We start from the raw sequence: 20,950 nt of genomic DNA, 5'->3' as shown, positions 1-20,950 counted from the left end.
ATAAAATAAAAACATGGGATATTGCCTAATGTGAGACCAGGAATGGGAAAGGAACCCAAGCGCTTATATTTGGAAGCAGCATACAGAACATTAACTATGGGGAAAAAATTAATGCCAAAAAATGATCCAGGAATTACATTTCCAAAGCAACACACAACTCCTTCAACAATGTACCTTTAAATAGCTGGCAGTCCCCTCCTAAAAAAGTGCGGAGTTTTTAGCATGGAAGTTCTACGACACTCTAACAACATGCTCAAACAAAAGAAAATTCCTCAATCAAATGGACCTTAAGAACTAGTCCTGTCTTTCCCTTGAAACACTGCCGTACCTTGTAATTGTTTGATTCCCCCTTCCCACGCAGAAGAGGTGAAACCCTTGGTGCAACACCTTACCATTCTACTGCTTTTAAGTGAAGGCTTATTTTATTTTAGTTTTACTGAGAAAAACGATGAGGACAGTAAGAAGCTGTCCGTTGTTCTTAATAAGCACTCTTCCAGTGGCAAAAATGCTGCAGAACACTATCTGACCTTCTCCTCTTTTTAAAGTCTAGGGCATTAACAAAAAACTTGCTTGCACTTGCATGACCGGTTCATTCCACTTTTATTACTGTACTTCTACATTGAGGAGAACAGGCAGGCGGTGATCTCTTCTCTCTGGCAAGCAACGACAGAACTCGATGGAATGGCAGGAAGATGTGCCAGGGGAGGTTTAGGTTGGACATGAGGAAAAGGTTCTTCCCCCAGAGGGTGGTGCAGCACTGGAACAGGCTCCCCAGGGAGGTGTCACGGCCCCAAGCCTGACAGTGTTCAAGAAGAGACTGGACAAGCCCTCAGACACATGGTGTGAACTGTGGGGTTGTCCTGTGCAGGGACAGGAGTTGGACTCAATGATCCTCGTGGGTTCCTTCCAACTCAGGACATTCTATGATATGTTATATCCCAAGTCAGAGAACCTTTCCTTCAAGTTGCATAAATGTGCACCTTTGTACCATAGCCACACTTTCAGTACCTCTTGCCCAATCCTAGATTACAAATAGCTCAAAGACATTTAGAATCACAGAGTGTCCTGAGTTTAGAAAGGAAAAAAGCAAATTATAGAAAAGTTTAAGACAAAAACAATGAAAAATTCTATCATGCTTTGAATCACAGTGCATAAAGACCTTAAACGGGCCACTAGCAGACCAAATTTTGAGACGAGGAGGAAGGTCTCCATCTTAGAAGCCAAGATTAGTTAACAGGTACTGAGCTGACTGCTTGCAGACACAAGTCATCAGGAGGACGCCAGGAGCCACGGGAGGGCACCAAGGGCTCTGCCAGGTGCTCACAGGCACAGTGGGGCTGCTCCAACCCCAGTCGGTGGGGATCTCTTCAGAGAGCCCTGAGAAATGAAGGGTTCTAATGCAGCAGCCTGCAAACTCAATGTACGTACACACACACCTCCACCGCATAAATGTGCAAAGCCACACACACCTGAGCTCTCTGGCCAGGTGAGTATTGCTGAGCGCTGTTTTTAGACGGGCAGGACCCAATGGGTGTGTGTGTGAAAAAGAACTAGGGAGGAGAGGGTGGGAGGCAGGGAAAGAAACTCCAAACACAGCCTAAATGAGTACTGGGGTGTGTGGATCGAGAAAAGACCTCAGAAGTGTGACTAGGATTTAGATGATGGCTGAAATACCACAGCAGTCTTAAGTAAGGAATTGTCTCTAGTTGTTTCTGCATTTGCTAAGTGTTTCCTCTTATAGCAGTAGCATTAATCCCAGGTATAAATCCTAGCTAGCTATTTAACTCAAAAAATATTACAGTATCACATATGGAAGCTTTCAAACAAAACCAGTATAAACGAAGAAGAAAGTTACATGGTTAACATCATGAATTTTAAACAACACTAGAAATACAGCTTTCAAATGCAGGAAAGTAACTTAAGCCTTAGAGACCTTTTAGGTTCTCTTAAAACATTCTTCCGTTGTTTTTGTACTTAATAATCTTCCAAGCAGAGAAAAATAAAGTTGTTACCATCCACAGGATGCTGAGAAGCAAAATTTACCTCGAGATATGACTGTCCTTGAAAGAGAAACATTTATGTTTTGCACCCTTCTACAACTTCTCTTTTCTGCATGTCTGTCAAAATAACCCTCCCAAAAACAACTGCTCCCACTTTGTTTCACAAGGGAACCCTGAGCTTGCTGCTCCATCTCAAAAGAGAAGAGATGCAGAGCAGCTCTCAGATGTCTAGCTAAGGGTGAGGGGAAAAGAGAGCTTAGGTGAAAAACATAATGAAGAGATCACTCTTCTTTTTGCCACACAGTTCTTATGTATGTATAAATGAATATGGAAACAAAGGCTACTACTTCCCAGATGACTATCATTCTTTATTGTCACATGAAGCAAAGTATTTCCTGCTTCCTTCTCTCTATCTGAGAGTACTTTAAGATCAGTGCAGAAACCTCGCTTGTTCTACAAAACATAAGAGAAAGCACCTTCTTAAAAAAATACATTTTCAGTTTTGCCCAAATATACCTAGCCATCATCTCAATAATTTTTTTTCTGTATTTTCTTCTCTCTTCTCCTAATTCCTTTCCACTTATTTTCATCTCAATAACACATCTTTGGTCATCAGTAGCATCTTGTGATTCAGTAGCAAAACATCCCACCCTAAAATAGTTTGGGACATGGAAGGTAAAAAGTTGGCAACAGCATCTGGGATGCTACAGATTCATTAGGACAACTCCTTGCCCAATGAACCTTAATGCTGGAGCTGGTTTCCAAAAACCATCCTTAAGGAATCATAAGTGCCAGGGAGCTGGAGCCAGATGCCAGAAGCAAATTCATGTGACCACTACGATACGCTGGAAACAGACACAAGAGGGAAAAAGGGCACAGATCATCACTGCCTCTGCTCAAGTGCCGTTCTCTTGTTTCACAGCATCGTTTTCAGGCATCCACGTCTCTCAACCTGCACAGCTTGTAAGATCCCCTGAAAGAGCACTGCCCTGCAGCTGGATACAGAAAGCACAGAAAAGACAGTGTGCAACATCCAGCATCCCAAGCACTTCACTCCTCTCCAACATTTGAGTTTAAAAAGTAATAATAAATGTTAGTGCCTACAATATTGCTGTGCTCATGATTTTCACATATTAACCTTCTCTAACTCAATTTGTGTCAGCTCTTACAAAATGCTTCTTTGAAGTGCAAAGATTACCTGTTTAATACATAGGTTTTTGTATAGTTAGTAAATTTAATATAGTTGGACAATTTATCAACAAAAAGCTGATCTACTATATTCGAGCATATTGGAGAAGAAAATAAAATAGGAGATTTTTAGTTACTTTCATCAAAAAATGGCACAGTGACACTATGCAAAGCCATATGATTACATCTAAAGTGTTTGTTTGCCCTATTTTAGATTAGATTAACCTGGTTTTCTTGCAAAACAAAGTTCTAAAATGGCTGTCATGCTTAATTATGTATTTCAATAACTTGACAATTCGGGATTTTTAAAGTTTTAAATTCAAAATGCATTTTGCAGTTAAGCCTTTTGCTTTGCAGTTTATGCTAAAGTCCTGGTACACACATCAAGCATGACTATCCACAACATACATTAAATCCAGCAAACCAAACAAAATAAAGTCCATCTGCCAAAACCAGCAGCATTACTGATGTTCATCCTTATTGAATTTGAGTGCTCATTCCAGTAGTGAAAGCAGTCACCACACCAGCTGGGATTCACACGTCTCCTCCACAGCTGACAGTGTAGAGCAGTGCAAATGGAATGTGAATCCTACAGCTTCCATCACTCTTCTTTGTCTTCCAACTCCCAGTCCCAACATATCTGCATATCTTTACACACGTTCCTCTTGCTTCATAAATGTCTACAGCATCTCTTTGCATGTACACTCTTTGCCTACATTTCAGCCTGCCCTACAGCCCATGTCATGTTTTGCACACACATACACACAGAAACACATTTAGCTTTCAAAAGAGGTTATTTCATTAAAAATCCCAAACTGCAAAACTAAAGTAGGGCTGCTTTTTTCGGTGACATTAAAAAAATATTAGAGTAAGAGAAGAAATCCACATACCATTCAAATCCATCACCATACCTTGATTCGTCGTATGCTAACCACCGCCTCGGATACTCTCTCAACAGCCGCCGGGAAGAAGAGAGTTACTGTCAGTCTTACTGCACCATACAGGGACACCGCAACAAACACCCGGCTTGCAGAGATAGCATTGCCGAGCAGCACATATGCCATGAACGTCATGAACACTGTTATTTTGCTTGCCACAAAGAAAGAGGCTAAGTTCAGTCCTCGAAGGTAGGAGCTTTTCATAACCATGGCAATCTCCTTCCTAAAAATGTAAAATAGAAACAATCACATAAATCTCTCTCTCATTACAGTTGCCCCCAACAAAAGGATGAGGGAAAGCCAGACTCAGGATTTTACTTTTATAACCTTTCTATGCCCCTCGCAGCACCCCAGCTGATATATAAAGAATCTATGTTATATAGTAAGTAACAAAAAGAAATCTAAAAGGCTTAGAGACTGAGTGGGAAAAATTATTATATTTAATATCATAGTAGCTGTAGAAAATAATTATTTGTCAAAGACAGAAAACCAAAATATTCTTTTTTTCCTGCTTGGGTCAAGCTAATATTTTAATTCAGATTCTAATCTGCTTCAAATCTTTCTGGGTTGCATACAAGAACAAAGAGGAAAACACCTCTGTGTAAGGGATAAGCACCCACAAACTCCTTGTCCTTCAATATAAAAAACCTGTGGAGTTCAGGCATAAACCTCCTGGAAAGATCAACGCACACTCTGCAGTTGAAAAAACAAGACAACTTCCAAAAGATCAAGAGTTCACCTGTGGCCCAAGTATCTAACATTATCCAGCTGCTGCTTCTCAAACTAGATCAATAGAATCTGCAGTATTTCCTTCAATTTCAGGCTAAATTCTTCCCAATTGGAACCCTGCTCCTGGCTTCTTTTGCTCTAGGAATTCTGGTTCATAATTCAGAAACTACTGATCTGGGAGGCCAATTGTTCTGCCAGCCATAACCCGAGCTCAATAGTGACTGAAGTACTGCAGAGACACAAGAGTCTCCCTCCAGCAACTGAAAAGCTGCTGATGTTCTCAATTTCCACTTTCAGTTTCCACTTCTAAATGACTCATCAAGTCTAGTCCTCAAAATGTTACTGTGCTATCTACAATGTGGACGCCATCAGGCTGAACTTCTTAATAACTAAAATAACATTTTTTCTTTATCAAGAGAGCCATAATAACTTACTCCTTCCCCATATACCCTAGTTTTATCTGCTTGAATTAATAAAGAATATAAAATCCTGTAACAATTCCTAATTTCTCTTCCAAAATATTCTGGCAATTCTCAGGGAAAATCTTGATCATTCTGATTACCTTACATTTGGAACCATACACTAAGATTAGAAACTCGAGTTATGATTATACAATTTGACATAACTTAAGTCCTCGCTGAACAGAAAGAAGGATGCGGGATGCACTACTGGAAAACTAGTTAAGCAGCTTTCCCACTATACTTGCCAAATTGGCTGAATTGACAGACTTTCAAAGAGTTTCAAACACTTACATTTTTCAGCTTAAGGGCTCACAATCTCTGATCTCCTCCAGAGTACAGTGAAAGAACATTTGTATGTAAACTCCTTGAACTGGGTCTAATTCAATTACTTCTACAATCCTGGATGAAACTCTTTTCCCACCCTCTAATAATCCTTAATAATCCTCTTGCTATCTGTGGATAATCAGCAAGTTCTTTGTGCTACTCTCCATAAATATTAGGCAAATTACAGCCTAGCCGCAGGCTGTACATAATATACTACATTGTCTTAAGGCACAGGGTTATATAAAAGGAAACTAATACGGGAAGCCACAGGAAAAAAGAGCAATGGAGGAGTTCAGATGTCGTCTTAGCAACTGCCAAGGGCCACTGTGGGAAGAATGGCCAATAAAACACCTGTCTGAATTTAAAACTTTTAACTACAGTTTTCCACAGCGCAGTTTAAGAAGAGAGGTCAAAATATGTTTTAGAAGAGCTTATTTCTCTCCATCACTTAAAAGGAAGTCTCTAATCCTAAAAAGGTGTTTGACTTGGAAATCTAAAGTTTAGTTATTCGAATACACTCATTAAGGAAGCTTTCAGTAAAGAAATACCCTCTCTGGCTCCACACAAGGAGGAAAGGATTATGTGCATGAGAGGAAATGTACCAGGGCACATTAGCAAGTTTGCAAGCCTGCACATGGATGTAAAGGAAAAAAAATCCTTTTAAAAAAAGGAATTTCAAATAAAACAAATAAAAAAAAAAAAAAGAATCTACAGCAGGATAACAACCTTCTACTTACATGCTAGAGAAGAACATGAAAAGTAAATAATGAGAAATATGCACCTGAACTCCTCCAGTTATCCTTTAGCGCTGAATGCTCTTATATTGTCAAGTAAAAGCATAAATATTGACCAAAAATCACATTTATGAGTAAGTTTTAATCAGATGCTGATTGACCTCTGAGATGAAAAGTCTTAGGATACCAAACTCAGCTGGGCTTGCCAGCTGAACAACTAGGGAATTTCTGAGCTGCTGCCTTTCTCCCCTCTACCCCTCCCAGATGGCTTGAGCAATACGTCAAAATGCAGAAAGGGAAGCAGAGCACAACTTGGGGATACTGTCATTTAGGACAAAAAGTCAGACTCCATATATTTCTCAGAAGAGAAACGCCTGCTTATTGTTCCTTGCTATTAGTTTACAGAACTGTGAGAATGAGATTGTTCAATTACAACTATTACAGTTCATTAGTTGCTGTTTTTAAACACAACTGTAAAAGGAAACGTAAAAAAACCCAAGAAAACAGAATTTCTAAATCTCAAAGTCTTTCTTTCTTTTTCTGGCCCTTCAAACATATTTTCATTACTTCACCCTTGCTATAGGAAGTTTAAAAAAAATTCAAACGTCCTGGCTTCAGCTGGGATAGAGTTAGTTTTCTTCCTAGTAGCTGGTATAGTGCTGTGTTTTGGATTTAGAATAAGAATAATGTGGATAACATCCTGATTTTCAGTTGCTGCTAAGCAGTCAAGGACTTTTCATACTGGCCTGCCAAGGAGAAGGAAGGAAAGGGACACAGCCAGGACAGCTGACTCAAACTGGCCAAAGGGATATCCCATACCATATGACGTATATAAACTTGGGGGAAGGCACTGGGGGTGATCTCTGCTTGCAGATGGGATGGACATCAGTCAGCAGGTGGTGAGCAAGTGTATTGTACATCACTTGTTTTGTATATTCCTTTACTATTATTATTCGCTCTTCCTTTCCTATCCTATTAAATTGCCTTTATCTCAAATCAAAACTTCTTTTTTTTTATTATTTTCTCCCCCATCCCACTCTGGAGTGAGCAGCTGTGTGGTGCTTTGTTGCTGGCCTGGGGTTAAAACACAACACCAAAGAAATTCAAGTCAACTGCACTTCAAAGTACAAAATAATGCACTTATTTACATGTAAAAAAATGGAAACAGATACCGATCATATACCAAGCTGTATCTTTCCAGGATTACCTTCTTAAACCATTCACAAGTTCCGCAAATGATTTTTCCCAAGCGTACATCTTTATTATCTTCATACCACTTATGACTTCATTCATGGTCCTAATCCTGACATCGGTTAAGGCGGCCGTCTTGCTTCTGTGAACAGCACAAAGTAAAAATTCCCAGATTCTCAAAAGAAGAGAAACTATTTATAATCACATTACACACTCATATTAATGACGTTTTTGCTTTTATGTGTAAAGAGGATTCGTGTAACTGTAATTGTATTAAAGGGCCTTCCTGAAACAGTATCTCAAAGCTGATACACAGCAGACAGACTTGGTACGCCTGTATTCCTGGTATTCCCTTTTCTCAAGGAAATATGAGTTGATTCAGTGTTCGGAATTACATGTCAGCTTGCACAAACACATGGTATTCCTTAAACAATACATTTGTGTACAAAAGAAACCTTAAAAAATTTACAAATATTACATTTAGAACTAAACAAAAAAATCAGAAAATTACTTTAAAAAATGGTTTTGAAGTGCCAAAATAAGCACCATTCTCATAAGGCTCTTTTGATGTTGTTAAAGAAACTAGCTTCCATTTGTCTTTTCAAGATTAACTCTAGTTGAAGCAAAGATTACTTAGCAATACTACATGAGCTATAATTTAGGACAGCTAATCTAGATATGGTTTTGTTTAATAAAGATTCTTTAAGCATTCAGTGTAATTAATACTAAAGTAAATTTATTTGTTTTAGGCCCACATCATGTTTGCACTGATGAACAAACTGAAAAAATATATATAATTAAATAAAGTCACATGTAATGAATGCATAAACCCTGCTAATAAAGCTTATTACAATTCTGAATTCATTCATGTAGACAAACATGCTTTGCAAGTAGTGAGCTATGGTAGGCCTTATTTTGATAAAATATACCTTTTCCTGCTAATGTACTTATTTTTGTTTATACCAATGAAAGTTAAGGTTCAGAGAACATATTAAAAAAAGCAGCTCTTTAGAAGAGGTGGCTGGGTTTTGTCAGCTTAACCTGCCCCCATAAGATTTCTCTGATGCTCCGGAACAAATTACCATGTTTAAAGCACTTATGTAGCAAAAATTTCAAGTGCCTGCTCATCATTTTAAAAAAAACTTCTCAGCACCAACTTCTCATCCCAACACGCTGGGATGGTTGAAGCAGGGTATTAGGAAATAGTTATACAAGAAAACTGACAAAAGAAATGTAGGAACTTGGCCTTAATACAATCAAGGCTTCTTATTGAGCATGAAGATATCCTAGTCTAAACCGACCATACTGACATGGAACGAGATTATCTTTGCTCAGTCTTCTTCTCCCTTTTTCAAAAAGGAAGAGTAAAATAATTCCCCAAAGAACGTGAAGGCTTGTCCTTTCTTCCCCATGCACACACCACCACTGCAAAAGGCAAAATTTAGCATATGTTGCTCATGTCTCTGCAGCAGCAAACAACAATTCTCACCTGCAACCTTTCGAAACAGTCACCTTTCAGACCTAACTTGCACAGTCAGTCTCCAGATAACAGAAGGTTGAAAATAATTCAAAATAATCAAGTTGAGAGAGGTTTCTTTTTTAAATGGCATGAATCAAAAAGGCTATAGTTCCCATAAACCAATTTTTCAGTTTTCCTGCTGAAATGCTAGCACAGTAACCATCCTCTTCCAAACTGCTTTAAAATATTCAAGAGGTTGGGAGGGTTATTTTTGTTTGTGGTGGTAGTGGTGGTGCTTATTTTTTAAAAGTTACACTCCTCTGCACTACAAAAAAAACATACGTTGTACATACGTACCAGAAGCTACAGTCTCAGAGATATTATATAATGGTTTAATGCATACAGACTTCCAGTGCACTGATGGCAACTTACAGCAGAGGAAGACATGCCCCCCGTTTTAAAAACGTTGAGAGTACATGCAGATCAAGATGACTGGGAAACACATGCTCACACAGCAGGCTTAAGAGCACAGTAGGACCAGAAAATTCTTTAGGTGTCTGAAAAGTCCCCTCTATGATACTAATAACTATTCTAAATTAGGCAAGCTGCAGAATTCCTTTTTGATTTCATGAGGTCTATTTGGTGGGTTTTGATCACGTTTGACAACAGTTCCACACAGTTTTTCTCCTAAAAAAAATTAAAAGGGCTTTAAATGAGAATATTACATTTGCATGGCTAAGCAGTGGGAGGGCTGAGCTCTTGGGAATAAATATATATTAAATAGTCTTCAGTCTAATAATTGAACTATTTCTCAAATAATAATTAGGTCGTGTGTATTTTGTAAAACTTGTAGTGCTTGTGTACGTAAAACATACACTGCATAATACAGAGCATACCATTCCACAGGATACTAAGGCCATTTCTGTGAACTCCTTTAGCACTAAGCTGATGCCAGCGTCATAAACTGGTGTGCATATACGTGTTTACAAGACTGGGTCACAAGCACAATGCTGAATAATAGCACAAATTAGCTGTCACACTAAGTGTGCCTGGATTTTAGCAAAAGCTTTAATCCTTAAATTACTTCTTCATAGCCTGATTTCCTTAAACCCATGTAGATTCCCAGAAATTGCCACTTGAACACACTCATCACCACAGAGCTGGAATCCATTTCAGTTTTCCCATTAACTCCTTCTGTTCACTGCACATTTCTATTTACAAATAAAAGATCTATGCACATGCAGACAAGTAAAAGTTCTTGTAGTTAACAAATTTGTTCCTCCATACTGCATCCAAACAAGTGGCTGTTAATGAATGGGGGAAAAAACCCAAACAACATTACACTGCCACTGGTTAACTTTTAAAATACATACCTTCGAGAAGACACTTTTGGCACCTTGTTGTCTGACCCTGGACAAGTCCCTTAATCTCTTTGTGCCTCAGTTTCCCATCTGTAAAATGGGGATAATAATGCTTACCACCATGGATAAGGCACTATTGAAATGCTAAGTATTTTAACTATTGACTTAAAGCTCAAAACCTCAAAAACTTTCAAAACCCAACAGTGAAGTAGCTTGATTCTTATGCATGCATATTACACATGCAGTGAAAATATATGTTTAAGAATATACTGAAAGTGTTCCACAAACAGCTTTTATAATTAAAAAAAAACCCTAATAATTTGACAAAGAACACTGAATGGCTCATTATTTGAGAAATAGTACATAAACATAATAACTGAAGACTATCATAGTGGTAACAAATAGAAGGAAGTCTAGGGTTGGTCTGATTTGGTAATTCTCAGCTCACTCTTCATACCTAGCCATGCAATGGCAATGCCAGCCTCAATACCTCTGGAAAACTTGTCTTAAAATACAACTTGACAACAACAGTAACTCAATTAAAAAAGTTTTACTTATCCAAAGAGCTAGAAGGAATCCATTCACCCTGAATACAAATGCAACAAAGATGCATAAACACTACTAAGCATATGTGTACACAGTAAAGGAACACAAAAATATTCCCATTTAGACGCCAAAGCCATTTATAAACTCATGATGTAAGTAGAGCATGATTAATTACACAAGAAACAAAAAGTTAGGAAGCCAGAACATTGAAGATAATTCAATATTCCCACTTGAGACAAGCTTTTTTTTTTTAGGAAGAAGTCACAGAAAAAAAAAAAAAAATTAAATTTGTCTGATAATGGAAAACTACTGCAAACTTATTTTTATCTCCACAGCCAGGAACCTTAAAGTTATAAATCTCATAGCTGGCATGAAAACCACCATCGTAATATCTTTCTTCCTTTTTCTCTCAGTTCTTTCCACTTTGTCCGCTCTGCATCTTTGTCTTGGAGGAGACAGAGTAAAATCTTTGAACATGAAACTTTCAGAGCTTTCTGCTACAACTCCTGTATCACTCCAGTAAGTCAAATTTACATCAGGACTGACAGTCTTGCCTTTGTAGCAACCATTCCCTAAGCATCAATGCAGGAAGGCAGAGCTCAAGGAGTTACACACAATTCTATGCCAAGATCTACAGTAAGGCAGCTACAGAAGTAGCCCAACTCTTCTAATATTCTGGACAGCTATTGAGTAGCAGATATTTACAGCATGTCTGGAAGACAGAACACTTCAAGTCCCTAAACCGGAATTCAGAAATCTCACATTAGCAATGATGAAAAATGGCAGCGAAGATAAAAGACAATGCAAAACACCTCACCAGACAGCAGCCGATCTCAGAGCAGTACTCCACCTCCATCCAGCATGCACATTTTAAAACTCAGGACAGAAAATACCTACAACCCAAGACGTGCACCCTTACCTTAGGGAAGAAAAAAGCCTCCCAATGCAGGTCTGGACGGGAAGAAGAATAATCAGAACCGCCATTCCTGCAAGACACGATGGGCCTATCTCCATCCAGAGAAGTACTGTTACTGCTATGGCTTGAATTGGTCCAGCCCACAAGAAGTGCAAGAAAATCGTTACCTAGGCAAATGGTTAAGAAACAAAAATTAGCTTTCGGTCTTAGCTAAAAAATTAAACCTTAATAGCACAAGGTTGATGAAGATGAAGCACCTTTGCCTGGGGCAGGTACTGAGGCATCCAGTGAGAATTCTGCACCAGACTCAGAGACCTAAATGTGCAAGGAGGTGCCTAACCTCCAGAAAGTATGCAAATTGCCACACTGATTTTGTTTTATCTTCATGCACCAACATTTCTCTGAGCTTAAGAGAACAGCAGGAAAATATTCAAAGGGGTAGAGGGGCGGGAAGTATGTTTTCCTCCCGTATTTTAAGAGAATATTTCTCTTCCTATGATGTTTGAGAAACAACTAGAAGAAACTTTCACAAGCAACACGGTCACCAGTGGTAAACAAAAACTTCTACATTCAAACCCCACAACTTTTTAGCCCCTTGGAGAGATCTGCAATACTCCTTACCTGATCGAATTTGTTCACATCATTCGACAGAAGATTTACTATTTGACCAGTGGTAGTTTTCGCCATGGCTACGTTACTGAGACGAAGTGCCTAAAAAAGTCAGAACAGTTTCAAATTGTCACAGCTGACAGAGCACAGTACCTCTGTACACAGAAGACTTGATACTCAAATACAATATCAAGGCAAAGGCTGAAGTCACATTGCAGCTTTTGCCTGAGAATACCTATGCACCGTTCAAGAACCTCAGATATTGTGGGCTAGGTTAAATATTCTGAAGAAAGCCCTGAAGAAGACAGTATAAGAAGATAGTCTAGGGAAGGACTGCAAGAACTAAAGGGCCAGAACTATCTTAGTGTGGGAAATGATTAAAAATGGGAAAATACCAACATAGTATGCTATTAAAGAGTCTGCAACTTTTCATTTGAATTGCTTTCCCTCACATTATGAGCATCTCTTCTAAACAGGAATGAGAAAACTTTACCCAAAGACCAAATTAAAATCAGGACAACATTTGGCCAGCTGAAGAATTCTGTTTTGGATGGGATTCCTGACAGAAGACAAAAAACCCAAGTTATTTAAGTAATTTTACACTATCACTTCTTACTAACACTGCCATCTGTGCCTTCTGTCTTTGCACATAAGACTTACTATCTCTTTACAAATTCATAAATATTTCCCTTGCTAATAACTCTTGTAAAATCATAAGATTTCTGAGTTATATTAAAGGAAGTTTAGCACCTGCTATGAGAAGCAAAAAGAGTAGATATAAAATATCTGTATAGCTTAATAAGTTAATCAGTAAAGAATAGGATGTGATTATAAAATAACCCCCCTCCCCAAAAAATCACATATGGAAATATGCAATCTGAACATTACTGGTGTCCTGGTTTTGTTAAAAACAAGACCAGTTCTCTTGCAGTGATTTTTCCTTTCAGCTAAGTTCTTCTAAGTACCTTCTAAGTAACTGCATGTTTTATGGACAGTGCACTCCAGACTGATAAGAGCGACCAACGGAATGCTGAAGAAGCTCATGTTTAGCTTTATTGCTGTGACAGCCAAGAATTCTCATAAAACTTTGCACGTTCCATTGCGAGATGGGCGTGTTTGCAAGGAGGGGCAAACAGAACAGGTGACTAAAACTGACCGAGTATTCCATCCCATATGCGTCACACACCCTATAAAAGAGGGAGATCACAAAGGTCTCGCTCTCTTCGACCATGGCCGGCATCTGAAGAGGACCTTGCCTGTCTGCCTGTGATCCAAGGTCCGACACCCTGCACCCCCTGAATCCAGTATCCAGATTCCAGGTTCCACGCCAGCTCCATCACCACTGGAGGGACACCAACTCTGCATGGAAGGGGCAAAACGCTACCACCTGGGAATTTCAAGACTTGGGTTTTTTTGTATATTTTCTCTATTTATTAGTAACACTACTAAAGCCTTTAGAACCTTTTCCAACCTGCAAAGCCTCTCTTCCTTATCCTTCTTATCACTCTTTCCTACCTAAGGAGAGGGTAGAAGGGGTATTAACAGAGAGCATCTGCCACAGTTTATTGTCACCTTGCAATTAAACCTTGACAACTGGAAAGATCCAAACTGAAATAGCTCAAATGGGCAAATAACAGACCCCGCTTCCTTCTGCTAGAAAGAAAAAACAGTTTTTACAACACAAGTAAAAAGTATACGAAGTATGTTACATGTTTTCCTGTAACAGGAATAGTTCACTCCTCAAAATCTTAGCATTTTCAGGCAGTGCACATCAACTTATCCTTCTCCAGTTACTTAGGATTCCTTTTTGATCAATAATCTAATCTGAAAAGCACCTATTGTTTCAAAAATATTGTTCCAGTACTCTAAGTCAGGTGCAAGAATATTAGATATCAAAGTACTATTCAAAGCATCATTTCAACGAGCCTTACATTTCTTGCACCTCACTGTTGGGTTACAAAGGTGTTAATCACAGAGAGAATCCCAACCCCAACTTCACTGAAACCAGCAGGCAGAAATACTGAAAAGTCCACTAAGAAATTCCTCTGATATTCCAATAATAAATCTAGGATACAGGGTATATGACAGATAAGATTTAATTATTTGAGAAAATCATTGCTTCATTCCCTGTCTTAAACAATTTGTCCCTCATACATCTGAAATTCCACACAAAGCTGCCTGCAGGAAACGCAGCCACAGCACCTCCACATTTCTATCATGTCTACTCCATGCCACATACCAAGTTTGATAAGCTCCTCGAAAAGCTGTTATGGATATCCATAGACCATAATAGCAGGAGTTCATGTGACACATGTTTGAAGAATCATGGAATCATTTTGGTTGGAAGAGACCCTCACGATCATCAAGCCCAACCATAATGTAACTAGCACTAAACCATGTCCCTAAGAACCTCACCTACATGTCTTTTAAATACCTCCAGGGATGGTGACTCCATCACTTCCCTGGGCAACCTGTTCCAATGCCTGACAACCCTTTCTGTGAAGAATTTTTTCCTAATATCCAATCTGAACCTCCCTTGGTGCAACTTGAGGCCATTTCCTCTCATTCCATCACTTGCTACGTGGGAGAAGAGACCAACCCCCTCCATTCTACGACCTCCTTTCAGGTAATTGCAGACAGTGTTAAGGTCTCCCCTCAGCCTCCTTTTCTCCAGGCTAAACAGCCCCAGCTCCCTCAAGAAGTTGCCCGCCCAGGTGTGTTTACAGCACCTACTGCTACTTACTCCTTCATGATACAGACATAATCTGCTATTCAAGGTCCACCTAAGCCAGAGAACACTGCACTGGTGTCTTCCTAGTGGCTTACGGCCAGGTCTGTCTCAGACCCATCACCTGAGTCACCTTTCTGGGTTGTTCCTACCTATTTCAGATACAAGCAGCAAAAACAGTTTCAAAATGTACCAGACCAGCTAATTTTGACCAAGACAGTCTCAGAAAGAATGATGCAAGCATCTGAGCCACGAGGAGGATGCTCAATGATGACTGATTTGTCTTCTCAGGGAAGAGACAGTTGCTCCGATCATCAGTGGCAACCCAATTTTAGTCTTCCCTTCCTCTTTCAAAACTACTTTTGAAGTAGCACTCTTTTTTAATTTTATTTTTTTAAGTTAAATAAGCCTTATATTTTCCTGGCTGAATGGACATGTCTAGACTGCAAAGTGTACAGAATAAAATGGAAAGATTGGATACAAAGAAGCAGATTTACTTATATAACCCATTTCACAGAATCACAGAATCGACTGGGTTGGAAAAGACCTCAGAGCTCATCGAGTCCAACCCTTGGTCCAACTCTAGTCCGTTTACTAGATCATGGCACTAAGTGCCATGTCCAATCTCAGTTTAAAAACCTCCAGAGACGGCGAGTCCACCACCTCCCTGGGCAGGCCGTTCCAATGCCTGACCACTCTCTCTGTAAATAATTTCTTTCTAATATCCAGCCTAAATTTCCCCTGGCAGAGTCTAAGTCCATGCCCCCTTGTCCTATTGCTAACTGCCTGGGAGAAGAGATCAATCCCCACCTGACTATAATTACCAACATGGTCTAATACTTAAGAATTATAAGCATTTGAAGTTCTCTATTAAGGATGCTCTCTCATCCGACTCATTCATCCCTGCAAATCCAAGTTTTTATTTACTACAGCAATTAATGAACACCGCAAAAGTGCTGGTAAATTAGCATCCAATTCCTTTCAAAAGCCTGTATCAGGATTAACAGAAAGTATGACCTATCTAGAAGCCTCAGATAATGAAGACAAATTATTAGAAAGGTTTATCAATGTTCTGCTGTGACCTCGGCCTTCACCCTCAGGAGTAAACATTTATGAGATATGGGGAGATTACTTCTCCATTTAATCTCATCTCTAGAACTAAAGGTGCACATTATGAACATTTCTTTTCCAAGCTTCTAAGCTAATATGAACATGGCAACAAACAACACCGCTATATACATATTTCATGAATTTCAAACTGTGTTATGATAATCAGTTCAGTAAATTAATACCTTAGAGAGATGTTTATGTACAAGAGAGTGGTGTGCCATGTTAGAGCCGAGTTCCCAGAGGATAATTTTCAAGGTACCAGAAGAGGCAGGAGAATAAATATGTGCATGAAAAGCAATGACCACTATAATAGGGACATACTTATTCTCCTCACTTTACTGCTTTGCTCAAAACCTTTTCATGACATATAACAGCAGCACAAGTGTTTGCCTTAAGCAGATGGTACCTACATTTAATGGTTAAAATGACACGGATTTCTTGACATTCTAAATAAACTTTACAGTCCTGATCCTTCAATTAAACTTGCTTGCTGCGGTAAGAACTGGCAGGTCACTACTCCAGCAGCACTAAAACCAGAAAGATGGGGACATTCTGCGTGGAAGCAGAGATGGGCTCAAATGCTTTGGGTATTGTCAACAGCTTCAGAAGAGGGAAGCAAACATTCACAGTTGGTTTGCTTGCTCCCCAGAGCAGGGGAAGCCAGCGTTTCATTCTGGCTGTTGCTTAACTCCTTCCTGCAGATAATGTCCATAACTTCTCTCGTTCCACTTTCCATCTGACAGTGGCTTCGGCTCCGTCTGTATTCAAGGACAGCTGTCTCTTGACCACAACACACAGACGGCAAAGAAACCACAGCTTACTGAACGTACATTCCCTTCTCACACTTCAATGGCTTCAGTGAAGGACTCTAGTGCTCCCACAGTAAAACCAGTAATTGATGCTAAAGAAATGGCTTTACCCCACCTTTAGGATTCATCTCAATTCTGAACCGTCTCTCCTCTGCCCACTCCTCTCTCTCTTCCCTTCCAGTCAGGGGGGATACTGAAGGGACCTGCCTGTTAAGAGGCCAAGCATCCCCAACAGCCTGGAGGTGGCAGCAGCAGAACTGCAATTCTGCTGCCTCTCCCTAAACTTACCCAAGGGATACCTTCTCTGTCCTGCAAAGGAGGCGACTCACTAGCTCTACAGCGTTGTTGGAAGAAAATATAAATATATCCCACCATTAACCACAAAAAGGCATGGGGGAGGGGGACGGGGGGTGGAACTGAACAGTGAAGCAATTCCCAGGCAACTGAGAGTGCTGAAGCAGATGGCAACAGCCAAGCGTAACGTCCTCCCCAGGGATGAAACTGCAGGACTGAGTATTTAAAAGGAGACACGGCACTTAGGGACATGATTCAGATGCCACATCTCCTTTTAAATCAAGGGCCAGCATCCCCTGGGAGCTCTGCCCCTCTCCTGCTACACACTGACAGCCTCTCACCACTGCACAGCACAACCTAGCAGGTGAAAATCAGCAGCTCCTCCTGGGCTTTAGGGCTATTTAATCCACCACCTTCACTAGGAGGACTGAAGCTGTCATTCGGACAACATATTGCCAAAGAGAAAGCAAAACCACATACATACATTTAAGGTCTGATACATATTAGCTCGCATTACATTTCTGTGAATAACGTCAATGGAATCGCATGCATTAACATAACAAATAAATGCATTTTTAAACTCCTCTAATGAAATAGCTGTCAAATTCGAAATGTACCTGTAAACAGTTTTGCCTACCTTCCGATAAATCATATGGCACATAGCCACCCTCAGCTTCATGCCAGCCCGCTGTACATGATAGAAGTATAAGTGGTGCATTATAGCCAAAATAAGCGTGCACACAGACAGAGCAGCTGCGTAGCAATATGCAAACTTCAAAGCTACCTCATCTGAGGAGTCATAGTTTTCAAAATAATTAACAATTTTTCCCAAAAATATGGGCTGAATTATTTTGAGGCTTTCCTGAAAGAAAAAAAAAAAAAGGAAAAAAGTATTAATAATTTCATATCATACCACGCTACCCAAGTTTGTAACCGGGCAAACGAGAGCAAGTGCTGCTGTAAATCACTTCCCATATTATTTTGTCTTTACTGTGCTCTAAAACATCAAGCCAATTTTTATCAACACATAAAGAAAAATGTTCCACATTAAAATTTAGCTGAATCTTTAAAATGAACTCTCCCAATTATTAATAAAAACTTCTACGTTATAAAAATGGTATGAATATGTATTACACTTTCATTTTTAGAGATGACAGCGTGCCCTATACAGCCATTTACATATAGCAAAAAACTTTTCTACGGGGCACCCCACTCAGATAGATAAAATACACCTAAACCTTACAAAGCAAGTCAATGGCTTGTAATGTCTCAAAAATATTGCACTGATACCAGTTCCCTGTTCCACATCCATAACCCTGCAGCTACGACTCTATTTTTGAGTCTCTATGGGGATATAGCTCTGTTTTACTTTCCTAAGAGGCTACATAAACACTAGAGATGCTCTGAACAGCTCAGCATGAAGTTACCGGTATGTATCATGCAATCTAAGAGGCCAAGTTTCACATTGCTGTTAGCTAAGACGTGTGTTGTATGACATTTTACACCACTTACCTCAATCATTGTGAAAATTCCAAAAACTAAATAGGATTTCCAGTAACAAAGAATAATGGCTTTTGTTAAATGTGGCGTTTTTCCTCTCTTTTTTGCTTTTTGCACCTCTTTATCCCAGTACCTGACAAACAAAACGCAAACATGCTGGAGGACAGCAGTAAAATCGTAAGGCAATTACCTCAAATAAAATACTGTCAGACTTACAGCCAGATTGCCATGATCACTTTTCTACAACAAAAAAAAAAAAATACAAAAGACGTTAACAGATAGTCGTGCTTTCTCGTTCATGTAAACATATTGTACTTAGTATTACAGGCTTATTTGCTCCTGTATAATCACAAACAATTCACCATTGTTGACTGCTATTGCCTTTGACCATCTGCAGGTGAGGAACTCCTCTTTCCCTTTTTTCTTCCTTTCTTCTCTTCTCAGTTCAGACAGCCACTCAGTTAAGAGCCTATTATATGATCTCCTGACCATGGACCGAACTGAGGCAGCACCAAGTGTCTTTATCCTCCTATAAACTCTGCACATCCCAAGAAGGTTGTGATGCACAACCTTTTTTCATGTCTGGCCCTTTCGTTCTTCCCACCATGTGCTTTGATGAGGACGAGCAGATACGGCACAGGAGCAGAGGGAACTGCCCGTGGCAGCTTTGTCACGTCTCTTTGAAGTTAAGGATTACAGCATCAGAGTGGCAAAAACCTCAATGTTACCGCCTGCCTGCCCACGAGTAGGACACAATCTGTTCACATTAAAATCAAAGACAGGAATAACAAGCATGATTTTGTTCGGTTACATGTGAATGAGAAAGCATGAGAACTTAAGCAGACTTCTTAAAACATGCTGTTGTCAAGAGAGGATATTCCCTTTGCTCCTGGGGGCTAAATATTTTCTGCCAAGCCCTCTGACCTTGCTAGTTTGAGGGTGGAAATAAGCCTAAGGCATGAAAACCAAATTATTTTGCAACGAGGCACACAAGTTTGAAGCATACAGTATGGTTAAGAAAACCATTTATATTTATTATTATTATTATTATTATTATTATTGTAACTTCCTTTTTTGTTACAAGGACTATAAACTTATTGTCTAAAAGCTTCAGAATAAGAATTGAAACTGTGTAGATTCTGCGAGCTTTGTTGGCCTGAGAGAAAAAATTACTTCCTTAGGTGGCTAATTATGGATTACATTCTCTGCTTCTTGGTACACTTAAGAACTACTTTTTTTTTGCATGCTGTATTTTCTACTGTTTCCTGATGCATGGAAAGTGTGTGCTTTTACTGTAAGCATCATTGGAAAGTGTCCATCTTCCTTCCCTACAAACTCCCTGAACAGCTTCAAGACACATCTGTGGAATTTGGCAAAGCTCTCCAGCTACAAAGATGTTAAAAGCTGCACTCCTATGAGCTTATCGCTGTCCCGTTTTCTTCAGTTAACCCAGCCAGGGCAGGATGATGTAAGACCTTGTCACAACCTTTCACTTCTGGATTCCTTTTACTTGTTGAGGAGCCTCTCATCCCAAACAAACTATTAGGAAAGTGCATTTGCTCCAGCTTCAGCGCAAAGGAGAGAAATAGCACAGCCACACTTTCTTAATACAGAAGCCACCTTTCATGAGGAGACACCTCTTCCTGTAATTGTATTTAACAAAAAAAATATTTGAAAAGAAACACCTTCTCTATTGCAAGGGTCAAGACAATTTACATAAAATGTTGTTCTTTGAAGATATTTCACTATTAAAAGAGAGAGATCCTCCTAGGCCCATGACAACATGGGTTGGTACACAGTCCATGAAAGAGTATTTATAACAAAATAAAAACACCTTCCAGAAGCAAGCTTTTAGAAGTCTAATGCATTTTATCCACTCTACCAAAAAGTGGCATTTTTTCAATATTCATATATTTATATACACACATATATAAAGGATACACAGCTGTAACTTAATTCAGTTTATTCAGCTTATGCTCAAAAAAACACACTAAAACTTTTTCCCCACTTTTATACAGCTAAATTGGAAAAGTTTCCATAGCTCTTCTGCCAC

General features: G+C 39.4%; 1 protein-coding gene across 2 annotated transcripts in view; it reads right to left on the bottom strand.

Annotated features, from left to right (window-relative positions):
* Nucleotides 1-20,950, bottom strand: part of ABCC4 (ATP binding cassette subfamily C member 4 (PEL blood group)) — a gene marked incomplete at both ends in the record, with an annotated part of 152,958 nt that overhangs the window by 117,579 nt on the left and 14,429 nt on the right. For both annotated transcript variants that reach the window (XM_080356195.1, XM_080356196.1), the window contains 6 exons: nucleotides 4,100-4,349; nucleotides 7,582-7,707; nucleotides 11,851-12,014; nucleotides 12,469-12,558; nucleotides 18,035-18,259; nucleotides 18,910-19,030. In XM_080356195.1, the coding sequence (XP_080212321.1) occupies nucleotides 4,100-4,349; nucleotides 7,582-7,707; nucleotides 11,851-12,014; nucleotides 12,469-12,558; nucleotides 18,035-18,259; nucleotides 18,910-19,030 (976 nt within the window). The remainder of the gene's footprint in view (nucleotides 1-4,099; nucleotides 4,350-7,581; nucleotides 7,708-11,850; nucleotides 12,015-12,468; nucleotides 12,559-18,034; nucleotides 18,260-18,909; nucleotides 19,031-20,950) is intronic.

This window comes from Nesoenas mayeri (assembly GCF_963082525.1).
Source record: "Nesoenas mayeri genome assembly, chromosome: 1".
NCBI classification, from domain to species: domain Eukaryota; kingdom Metazoa; phylum Chordata; class Aves; order Columbiformes; family Columbidae; genus Nesoenas; species Nesoenas mayeri.
The sequence above is the reverse complement of the archived record's forward strand: the minus strand, read 5'-3'. Positions and strand labels throughout refer to the sequence as shown.